Here is a 12,532-nt window from a genome sequence, read left to right on the forward strand (position 1 = left end):
GTGCGTGTCGTCTTCCTAAATATTCATTGCGTATTCGAAATGTATCTGAATCAGAATATATGTTTATGGCCCATGTTGTGTAAGATATCATCAATTGCTGTGGGTTCCACTATTTCAAAATGCTTACAGTGAGAGAAAAGCTGTCATTGAGTCAGGGTGGTAAAATCAATTCTACAATTTATTTTTACTAGATTAAGTTGCCACTATGGTAGCAGAAAGCTTGTTAATAAAATATACCCATTAAAAAAAAAAAAAAAAAAAAAAAAAAAAAAAAAATACAATTTATTTAATTCGATATATCAAAATTTTATACCATATAATTGAGGTTATAGTTGTCTTGTCTCACGTATATTGTATATATGTATATATACTTACTTACTTATATATATATACTTAATATGTATATGTACTTACTCCACCTTATATATAGTAATTTCAAAATTTGTATACAAATAGTATATTTCTTTTCTCCCAGTGTATGTTATGGGATCACTTTATATGTCTGCAGACACCACCCCTTTCCCACGCCTGTTAAACCGTTATGTTTACAGTTTTTACGATCAATATTTGTATTTGAAATGGCGATCTATGTTTTCCTTTTATCCAAAAGAGAAAATTTGTTTATAAATGGGCATTGGAACTGCAAGTGCTGAATTAATCGCTCTGTTATGAACATACTTATTCTGAGAGACTTTTGAGAAAATTAAAAATAAAATGCAACAGCATAAAAAGGAAAGGCCTGACTCGAATGCTTAACTCTCCGTTTAGCATCGGCTTTTAATTAACTTCTATATTAATAATGTAAAGTTAAAGCTAAATGTTATATGACCTGTTTAGGGCATAGATAAACAATTATAGATATGTTTTCACTGTGTCTTCGTTTTTCTTCAGTGGAAATCCAGTTTCGGTAGCTTGTATCTATTTGTTTATTGTTGATTATGGCATATGAAATGGGAATTGAATGCAATAAAAGTGTTTTGCCTTGGCTGGGCTTATCAAATTTCCATAAATATCAAACAAAATGCGTGCCATTAAATGCTGGCATCGACTGCCTTTCACCCTCCCACAGAGCGCGACCCCTGGACAGGTCATTGATTAAACGTTCTTGAGCTTTGTTGTTGGTTGCGATGGCAACGATGCGTTGTTTGTGTTGTGCCCTTCATGTCTCCTGTCTCATGTCTCTCTATCTCTATCTCTTTCTCTCTGTCTACGTCTTGGTCTGCCTTTTAAGTTGCGTGTAATTAAGCAGCCAACGATAAGAACCAAGTGGACACTGGGTCACTTGTGTCTTTCTCTCTCTCCTTCTCACTCGCTCACTCACTCACTCATTCTCTATCTTCACTGCCTTTTGTCTCTTCTTAGGTCTAGACGCCTCGTCTATTGACGCATTTGTTTTGCTTTGCTGCACTTGTTGTCGCTCCTATTGGAGTTGCTGTGAAAACTAATAAGCTAGTTGGTCAGTTTGTTTTGTGTCGGTTTCTGTGCGCAGTGCATTACCCTTTGCCACAGTTTGTGGTATTCTTTCTTTTGATTTCCTTAAGAGCACTTAATTACCTGCTAATTGATAGGTACCGCGTAATTGTTTGTTAGCATTTGTTTACCTACAAATTACATGAGTAAACAAATGAAGTGAAACACGTTTGGAATTGAAGCATTACGAGAATATCCATAAGATACAAATGCATCTTGCGGGTGCAAACAATAAGCAGCTGCCGTTCTTGATATTGTTTTTATTGTTGCTGCTAGTATAATGTTAGTGAAGCTCTCTTAACAGCTAGTTTTTCTTATCTCTCTTTGTCTCTCTCTCTCTCTCTTCGCATTCAGCGCAGTGCACTCACTAACAACTGTTAACTCAAGCGCTAGCTCTCCCTCACTCTTTCACTCACGCGAACTGCTAACTGGCATTCGAGCAGACCAGTGTGACTCATACTTAGCGCTAGCCGAAGCTAGCCCTAGTTTCACTCAACACGATTCCACTCGTGATCTCTTAGCGAGTGTTAACAGTGAGCGAAAATGTTAACAGCTTCAGCTAACATTGTGAGCACTTTAGCCATTTTGAGTATAACAGCTCTGCAAGCACCACACAAAAATATAATACACGGAAAAAACTTAACAGCTGTTGTTGTTTGTATTGTAAAATTTGCCGTTGAAGCGTGCGGTTCGGTTTTTTTTGCGTTGCGTACGTTGCGCTGCGTTCGATTTGGATTGCACTGGGAGAGTATCTGTCAGATACACGCGTCTTTTTACCTGGTGCTCGCTACTTGATATTGTGTGCCTCAAAACAATTCTTGTTTTTATATATACATATTTATTTTCCTGCTTCCTTTGGGGCTTTTTGTTTTCTTTGTTTTTACTGATTCATCAGCGTGTTTTGTCGTCGTCGTCGTCGCTTCACGTTGTCATTTCGTTCGAATTCGTCGAACTGAAGACGCGCTTCGCTCGTGTTCTACATATAGCCCGACCCAGACGTCATAAATTAACGTTTTACTCGGAAATACCATCAGATGAATATATATTTATGTATATATCTATATGTAAATACGTCAAATCCCTTTAACAAAAGGCGTTTCGCAATTTTGTTATAAATATCAATATATTTAAATGTGCATATTATGAAATAGCAACCGTAAAACCGGTAAAAAAAAAAGGAAGAAATAATATGAATAAGGTGAAATCAGTGTGAATCTGTTATGCAAAATATTTGCAAGTGCCGATGTGACTAGTGAACATAACTCAGATACAACAAAACATACAAATATACCACACAACTAAAAGATACAAAAAGCAAGAAGAAGAAAAAACAGAGCTTCGCTTTCATTTGGATAAATTGAATTTTTGTATTTTTTTTTCGGCTACTGAGACCCGTTTTAAATGAGATCAACTAGATAAATGGTGCGTATCTTGAACTAAACTAAATCAAATCAAATTCGTGCGACTCCCTCTCTCTCTCTCTCTCGCTTTATGTATCTGTCTCTCTCTTCCACTATTTCATATCTCCCATCCCAATTCCAATCTGTGAGACGATAATAAATTGAAATTTTTTCACGTCGGAAGTTGAAAACGTTTCAAATTGATTTCTTGATAAACAACAATGGAATACAGAACGTACATATATATGTACCTATATACATACATATATGCATCTTAGGTTGATATTTTATGTATGTAGGTGGCGCAGCTGAGCTGCTTTTGAATGGAGCTCTTCTGATAATACTTTAACTGATTTCAGTTCTTATAAGCGGTGCAACGAAGCGAGAGAAAAAGATATTCCTCAGTGTTTCTATTTCCAGATATCACTTTGTATGATCGTCTAATTAATTGATACGAATTTAATACCTAACATTAAATTAAACGAAGTCATATATCTTATAGATTCCATTTACCGCAGGTTTTCCTTTGCGGCATTGACTTATCTTTTATGAACTCTGATTGATTTTTGATAGACTTTGCTCTAATAAAATAAAGATATTTTTATACAGCCTTGAGAGCCAAAAAAAAGTAGAAAATGCTGAGGAATTCTTCCATCTTTGATTATATTCGAGTTGAAATAGTTGTAAAAAATTGAAGGTGACCTAAAAAAAAGTTGGAGCTCCTAGGTGAAAAAAAAGATTTGTTATTAAAGTATAGAATTTAAAGGTCTATGAGAGTTAAAAAAAAAAATAAATAAAAAATAATAATAAAAATAGACAAATAAAATATGAAATATGTATATGTATGTATATTCCTTAAAAAAATTATATATACATTTTTAAAATTAATAAATATATTTTTAAAAATATAGAACTTGAAAAAAAAAATGACTGTAATAGATAAAAATAAAATGGCAAAAAGTCTGGTTTAACATTTTTTTGTTATGCAATTCTTGAAATGCTTGAATATTAAATATTTTGCTGAAGTATTTATATTATGTTTTCGTCGTTTGATTAATTTGTTTGAGTTCATTCACCTTATTTATATGCATTGTATATACAGTCCGCAATGCAGTAACCCAATCCAAGCAAAACTAACCCAACGTAACCTTGAGGGGCTAAGCTGTATTCTGCGAACAGTTCGCTGCATTTTAGCTAATTACATGCGGAGGCGGAGGCGGAGGCAAGAGGTTTGCAACAATTTAAATGTCTGCGCAGCGCAACATGCAAAACCCATATAAACTGACCAAGGCGGCTAAATAGCTCCCCATCCCACCCTCCCCCTGGCCACTCCCACTTTTGGCATCTTTTACTCCTTGTTTCGTCGCTGTCGCTGGCTGTTGCGCTGCTTGGCATTGGCCCGCTTTGTTTATCATTTTAATTAAGCAACAACTAACTGCTGGTTAATTTTTAATTGCTAGCTTTAACATAATTCGTTTGTCGTTTGTCCGTTTTGCCTGGTCATTTAGTATGAGTCTGTTATGATCCATCTTCCCAGTGGAGCGCGGCGCTCAATACTACACACACATACACACATACGTGCACGCAGTCACGCGCGCTCTCCTTCTCTCTCTCTCTCCCTCACTCATAATATTAATTTCCAGTGTTGTAGCAAGGCACTCATTGCTTTACTCTCACACACACACACGCACTTAGCTAGGCACCCGCGCGCTCTTCACTCTTGTTATTCTCTTGTTCTTCTTCTTCTTTATTCTGTTTGTCACTTTATTATGCACGCTCCTAACCAGCTGCACGTCATTTCCATGCGGGTCTTGCATTTCGAAAGCGAACAACAACAAACTGCCTGCCTCCCCCTCTCGCTTACATTCGGCGCTCCCTCTCCTTCTCTCTCACTCTACCGCCACACTTTGTTACAAGGCAATTAATGTTTAAATATATGAATAGGAGTATGAGTACGAGTGTATCCGAGTATCCATGAGTACTCACTCTCTTTCCACATTGTTGCGATAATTGTTGTTGCTGCTTTTTCTTCTTTGTTTGACTTTTGCACTGCTTCGTTGGCGTTTTTAATTGTTGTTGTTTCGCTGCTCTTTTCTTTATTCCTCTGCTTCTTCTTATTCGATTGTTTAATAATTCAGCAATTTGGTTGCCATTTTCGTACTCTCTCTCTCTTTGTTTTTTTTTTGCCGTTCTGTTTTTTGTGGCCCCAATTCAATTGTCGCATAAATTGTTGGTCAACCGAGCAATGTTCTCTGTCTAACTCCACCCCGACTCTCGGCCCTTTACATATATATTAGCTAATTAGGCACAGTAACTAAAATGTGTACACCTTTCCATTTTGCTCTTCAACTTTTGTTTTCTGCGTTTGCTAATTGCCTGAAAATAAAAAAAGTAACTGAAAGCAAAATTGAGAGCACAACTAATGGGAAATTGCTGTACCTAAAAGGAAAGGTGTGCAATCAGCTGGCAGGTGGCAAAAAATGGAAATTATTTTGAAAAACTTTACGACTTTGAATATAAGACGGCTTTTATTATTTTTTTTAGGCTTATCTTGCATATATCAAATTCACAGAAAATATGTTTTCCAATCAAGTTTGATTAGTTTTACCGACTTCAATTTCCTATTGTACATAGCATTTCCAGATATTTCTGCGTAGTATCAGCTGTTCCTAGCTGGCATATTCGGCTCTGATTCATATTTGGAATTCGCACCAAACGAATTATAATGTGAGCTTTGTTTAGCTTAGCTAATCTACATATGAAACCGTTTCGACAGCTGCCTGAACTAGGGAAATATACGAAACTCAAGTGCGCAAATCTATTTTATGCATATATGCATAGACATATATGTATCTTTGTATATATTATATGTACTACATGTGAGTATATTGCTCTTTCAGGTCGGCCACATTGAGCTTTAACCTTGATGTTCAACACGTCGAAAAAATAACCACACGCACACATAGAAAATGTTTGTGTTTGCAGTGGTTACACTGTACGCTTACACTATGCAACAAATTAGGAAAATCAAATAAATAGTCTATACTGCTTATAATAAATCGATATATGCGTAATTGCAAACATCCTACGAAATAAGTTTAGGTCATCAAATACTTTTTGCTTGAATATATCTTGATTTGTTTGACTTAGAGTCGACAGCTGAACGCTTAGGAATGCAACACAAAGCGGAAGTGAGAAGTTTCTTGTTTTCGTAGGCTCTTTCGAAGAACATTTAGAAATGTAGCTTCATAAAATTTCAGATTCAGGAGAGATTTCAAATAAAAAGTTAAAAATTCAGAGGAGGATTTAGAGCAATAATATGTAAACTACACATTAACTAATATATATATACATATATATTTTTCATATTTTACTAACTATTAACTATATTTAACTACTTTACCAACTTTATCCATTGAATTTTTCTTCTAATTTTTGTATAACCTCTATAGTATTTGTAAATTAAACAGTAGAGTATCCTGATATCTGTTACCCATTGTTGTTGGCTAGTGTACTTATTGTTCTGATTATTTGTGTTGCTTTTGTTGTTATCTTGAGTTCAAGTTGTGAAATTTCACACATTTCGAACGCGTTCGCCCACAGCAGCGCAACGCAGCTTCAGAGCGCCTCCCCCCGCCGCCGACGCGTCATCCGTCTGTGAACTGGCACAGTTGGCAAATATACTGCACATTTGATATGATTAACTTAATTTATTTTAGTTGATTTGCAAATTCGTTGTATTATTATTATTATTATTATAATTTCAATTGTCATGTGATATTTCATACATTTTTATCACTTTAGCTTTGTTTGTTTGTTGTTTGCTATCGTTGTTCTACTTTCTACTGGCGCGTGGGTAGCTCGGGGAGCTAGCCAACAAATCACCATAATTTTGCAACAATTTCATTTAGAGCATAATTGCCTTAACTAAGCCCCCAACACCAAATCATAATCAAAGCACACGCGCACGAGCCACCGATATTGGCAATTGCCAAGTCGGAGCATAAATTGCGCTATAAAGCGCACAATTAAAGTTGCAGTCAGTCAACAACGACAACGACGACGACAACAACAACAATAGAGTCAAATTGGCAACACTTTCGAATTGAAAACGGCTAGTAAAAGTGCTCTGTGTGCAGGGTGAAAGACGTGAAGATACTACGTACCAATCGAAAATGCTAGAGGATAACTTGAAATGGGCTTGAATTTGCCTTACTCTTGTCAATTTCAATTGATAAAATTAGACTACAAGCAGCATAAACTTATGAGAATCGCATAGTGAGCATAGCGTTATAAAATAATTTTCTTTCTTAGCAAATACTCGAATATTGAAAATTGTTGCAAGGAAATTGCATATAGACCTAAATAATCATAAGAAGCTCTGTCTTATTTGATGTTCTAAGAATCGCATAGTAAGGCAATATTTTGAAATTACCTTTAGAAACCTAATGTTTTTTTTTTTTTATTGTTCTAAATTCTAATGATTCCACATTATGTCTTCAGTCATCTATCGCGTATTGTGCAATCCACTGCTCATCCATTTACAGGGTATACACAAACGAGCTAAATTCGTCGTCGTCTTGGCAATTCAGCACATTCAGTCAGTCAGCTCTCCTGATTGTAATCGGCGATCACTCGATGATTTTGCAATAATTCGTTTAAGCAAAAATTTGGAGAGCGGTTTATTGTTAAATGAGATGTGACCCGAGCTACCCCGACGCCCGCTGCTTTCTCCCAAACATGCGCTCGAATTCGCCGCGCTGCTCTTCTCTCGCTCGTGCGCTCGTTTGCTTGCGGCGAATGTCAAATGTGTGTGTTTGGGGCTCTGAACGCGCGGAATGCGGAAATATTGTTTGCTGTTTGTTTGTCTATTGCTTTGTTGTTGCTGTTGTTGTAGTTGACTCTTTTTTCTCTTTCGCTGCCTTCTGTTTTGTGTCTTCTGCTTTGTTTCGCTTTTCAACAGCTCGTAGATGCGTCGGCATTTTCTATGGTGCATGACATTAAAGTTTTAAATTTAAATGCAAGACTGCAGTCTACATTTACCCCCAGGCCGGGTGGGGCCAGGCCAGGGGAGGCCAGAGCAGGCACTACTGGGCTGCCCTTGCTCCCCTCTCTGCTCCGCTCTTCGGCTCTCTTCCATATTCTCATTTTTAATGGCACTTAACCCTTGTGCGCACAATTGAACTTTAGCAAGTGCGTTGAATTGTTCGCAAAAGAAAAGTCGCGCCCCACTTTTCAAAGTTTTCTAGTCGCAACAGTAAGCAGAAACAGTAAATGCACAATATGATGAACTTTTCTATACAATTTGATAAGTTTCTAAATGCAATATTCCTTTCACCCGACCGACCGACCAAGCAGCTTCTTAGCCTTTTCATCAGCTGCTCCATTGCCACCCACTTGAGTGTTAAAAATGCGCATACGCCGCATGGTACCGGAAAACTTGAATTGCATTTGCCGCCATTTCATTTGCCACAGGCGAGTTGCGTTACTTCAACGATCGCGTGCCGTGTCACTGACAGCTGCAGCAATTCCAACACCACACCAACACAAATACCAACAAATAAATTACTTTTTATACTCTTTATCTCACCTCTATATAAATAAGCAATCCAACTTTTCTAGAAGAGTGACGAAAATCTTCTGTTATTGGTCAAATATTTAAAGAGTATTCATAGTTCATTTAATGACTGTTCGATATGTTGCTTCGTGCAAATGTTTGACAGAGATTGTAAATGACGTATTGCACTGTGACATGATTTCAGTTGAGATAGTCATCTGGTTGACCCACTTGCCAAGCGGTTCGTTCTTTCGCTCATCTTGTGGCTCATCATTAACATCAACCAGTGCCAGCATCAGGCAGCTTTGCCCTTTTACTGCTGCTCTTTCCCAGTTGGCAGCGTGCTGTTTTAGCTACTCTTTGAGCGCTGTCAATGTGAGTGAGCAGAACGGGTATATTGGTTGCAGAAGCTGCAAAGGTTATAGAGTGTAAATTTGATATATAAGAAATAAAATTATCGTTATTTATTATTAAGTTTACTTTTTTTATATATTTATATTATATTATTATATATATTATATACCTATAACAGAGTATTAGTCAGTCAAAATCCGCCACAAACTTTGTTCTCTCGGAGTCTGGATACACAATTATTATGCATGTTTCTTGGATAAGCACGATTTGCGTTCATATTTAGCTTTAAACTTGAAAATTTGTAGTTGTCGTTGTCGTAGTTTTTGTTGTTGCTGTTGTTGTTGTTGCTATTATTGTTGGGAGTGTTCTACAGGTTTGCCAGTTCCACCTGCTGTGCTACGTGGGAAGCTTGAAAATGGTTTGCCCCATGTGCAGAGAGGAAATGCTTTTTGCCTTGAAAAAATGCAACAAGTTGTTGACGATGTTGTTGTTGTTGTTGCTGTTGCTGTTGCTGCTGTTGTTTGCTTGCTTGTTTGATTGATTGATTGTTGAGCTGAAGCTGCAATTCGGCAATTAAGTTGCTGAATTAAGGAAACAGCGTTTATACACACGCGCACATACACACACGCACACACACATACAGAGTAAAGAGTATCTGCTAAATTTGTATTCGAACACTTGTCGACATGCGGCACATATCTGTAACTATGTATCTACATAACACTGCTTGTTGTTAGCCACTTGTGTTGGCCAACTTGAACGCGTTCAGAAAACAAGCCAAAAAAACCAAAACACAGAAAAAGAAAACCACCTTGCGCACAGTTAGTCATTCATGGCACACAGATACAGATACACCCATACTCACACACATAACAGATACGTATATCTGGCCAGCCAGACAACAGTTAACCAACACAACTGCCAATTGTTAACCCAAATGTGCTGCCAAGTGAGTTACGTGCCAAATGCGGGGGGCACCTGTAAAAGGGGAACAGCCGATGGGTGGACAGAGCTGGGGCTGTTGGGGGGAGGATGGCCTCAAGTGATTGGCGCGCCTGCGCGTTGCGCGTTGCCAACTGATTTGTTGCGCATTGATTGAAGGGTAAATTACAGGTTGCCACATGCGATTCGATGCGTTGCCGTTGGCTTTTCTCTTTGCTTAGCAAATTCGTGTATCCACATAGATACAACACATAGATACGTTTACGCTCTGTGTTTTGTTAGCTACCTCATTTCTAATCGCTTGTAGAATGCTTCGTGTAAATGGATAGATAAATGTGTGTATATGTATATAGCTTTAACTGATTTCTCACAACTATTTGCAAATTGCGTCAGTTTCGCGAATTACTATGATTTTCAGCTATTTGCTGTTCTCCATGTTTGGGCTAAGCCCCTCCCTGCCCCCCGTAAAGCCAACCGCTTTGCGTGTGTATCTGTGTCACGGTGTGCGTGTCTCTCTCTCTCTCTCTCTCTCTGTGTCTCTCAAACTGCATATGAAATTCGATTTCAATGCTGACATTACGCTGTCACGTAATTAAAAACACATAAGCATATGAATTGCTATTTGTGGTTTATTTTTGGAATTGTTTTGGTGGCGACGCTTTGGCATTTCGAGTGCTATATGAAAATAGTTGGAGCCAAAAGTAACCGGCGATCACGCTAGCCGCTAGTTATGACGCACTTATTGCCCTAATTGAACTGGTTCATTGAGCTGAACCGAACGAACTGCTGGCATTCATTGCTGCAAATGTGCGCTCATAATAATCGGATGAGCTTTTAACTGGCATTCATTTGCTCGTCTTTTATGGACTTTATAGAGAGCAGCTTCGTTTATTTTTTAAGCAGCTTGCCAATTTCCTTTTTGCCGAAATTTATTTAACAATTTTGAGCTAATAAAAAAACAAAAAGTGATGTCTCTATTTAGATTAATAATCAGAAAAAGTTTTGTTATATATATGAGCATTTTAAATATCAAATTGCATATTCTTTTTATGGGAATGATTTTTAATAGAGACCATAGTTTTATATTTTCTAAAAATAAGTCCAACTGGGCTAAAAGTTTCTTTACAATAAAATAAACATTCCTTAAAATAGAAATTAATGTGATGATTATTATAAGGAATATTGGAGAGCTTGACTGTTCTAATGACTTACACTTTGAAGAGAAAATAAATTCTTGAATTTGGTCCTTTCTCAACTTTACTCATCATATTCGAATAGTTTCGTGACTTATATACATATGTATATATTATTTTCTTGTGACGCATTGAATAGTTAATTGAAGGTTGTAAACTCTCTCAGGCTGCTGCTTTTAGAACTTACTTACATTTAAAATTCTTTTAGCCGTCATAGGTCAAGAATGGTTCAAGCAGTTGCATAAAAAAAAACAGACAAACCTAAAGATTCCCCTGATTTTTTTCTTGCTCCTGGGTTTACGACAGCAAACAGTGAACACTTCCTTTTAATTAATATCTCCAGCTAGCTCGTTTTTTGGTATCACAGTCAAAGCCTTTGGCAGTTGCTGCCAATAAAAAGCAAAACAAAAACAAAAAACTTTTTATGACGCTCCGTGGTGTGGCTCATCATAAAATACTAAAATGCGAGAGTAAAAAAAAAAAAAAAATGAATGGAAAAAGAATAATAGTAATGGTAGCAGAAACAAAGACAACGGCGCGGATATGATGACCTCATTTGGCATTATGGCAACAGCGCCGGCTAATTGAACAGAGCCAAGTTAAGCGGAATCTGTCTTTGTGTTGTTCTTAGTGCTGACTTTTCAGATTCCCTCTGATTACGTTTAATACGCTCGTTAAGAGAATATACCACATACACTTAAAAAAAACACACACTGAAAAAACTCAATTTGGCTATAATTTTGGCCAACACATTTGATAATTTTGCCAATTTGGGTTTTTGTTTTATTTTTTAATAATTGTTGCAATCAAATATAATTACAAGTGCTGCAAAATTGTCCATTTGTGTTGCCTTTTTTGTGTTTTTGTTTTTTGCATAGCAATTGCATAAAAAAATAACAGACACATAAAAAAGCTCAATTATTATTGCAACTTGCAGCAAGAAACACAAGCAAAAACAACAAAATAGGGGAAAGAAATCTTCATATCTCGTCTCTCGATGCGGTAACATGCCTCAATTTCAGTTTTGCCAAACATTATTATTGCGAGTATTTCACTCATTTGTTTTTGCTCTTGTTGGCTGTCTTTTGTTGGCCACACAGCAAATGCAGCAGCAGCTGCAACAACAACAACAACAGCAATAGAGACAGCGACAACAATTGATCATTTTCTGCTGGCCAGAAAATGAATCATTCAAATATTGTTATGAAAACACAAGTGAGAAAATGCAACGAGAACTAACGCAATCTGAATACCCTGCCAAAACGTTGCGATCGAGGTGTTGTGGTAAAAAACTGGGTATATCTGTAATATCAATCAATGAATGGTTGGATTGTCTTGAGACACGTTAACAGTATTCTATGAATTTTTACATGAGAAATTTTACCTTGATATAGCGTTCTATTTATATTCTTTTCTCTGCCAGTACTATACGAATCCCACATATTCGAGTCAGTGCTTTTATACTCTTTCGTTTACTTCCTCTATAAGCTCTCCTCTAGCTATGCGAAATATACTGATCTCATGTAAACAAATTCCTTCTATTTCCTTCTGTGTATAAGCTCATATCTAGCTGTATAAAATGTATTGATCTCATATAAGGAACTTTAGATATGTAA

General features: G+C 36.9%; 1 protein-coding gene across 3 annotated transcripts in view; it reads left to right on the plus strand.

Moving 5' to 3' along the window:
* jvl (javelin-like) overlaps positions 1-12,532 on the plus strand; it is a 54,580-nt gene that overhangs the window by 2,676 nt on the left and 39,372 nt on the right. The window contains exon 1 of one of the 3 annotated variants that reach the window (XM_018015508.2): positions 787-2,892. The exons of the other annotated variants lie outside the window; for them this stretch is intronic. Coding sequence (XP_017870997.1) covers positions 2,890-2,892 — 3 coding nt within the window. The 5' untranslated portion in view covers positions 787-2,889. Of the gene's footprint in view, positions 1-786; positions 2,893-12,532 lie in introns of those variants that run through there. 3 annotated transcript variants of the gene reach the window in all.

This window comes from Drosophila arizonae, chromosome 2 (genome assembly GCF_054131065.1).
Source record: "Drosophila arizonae isolate 15081-1271.41 chromosome 2, UAZ_ARI_1.0, whole genome shotgun sequence".
NCBI classification, from domain to species: Eukaryota; Metazoa; Arthropoda; class Insecta; order Diptera; family Drosophilidae; genus Drosophila; species Drosophila arizonae.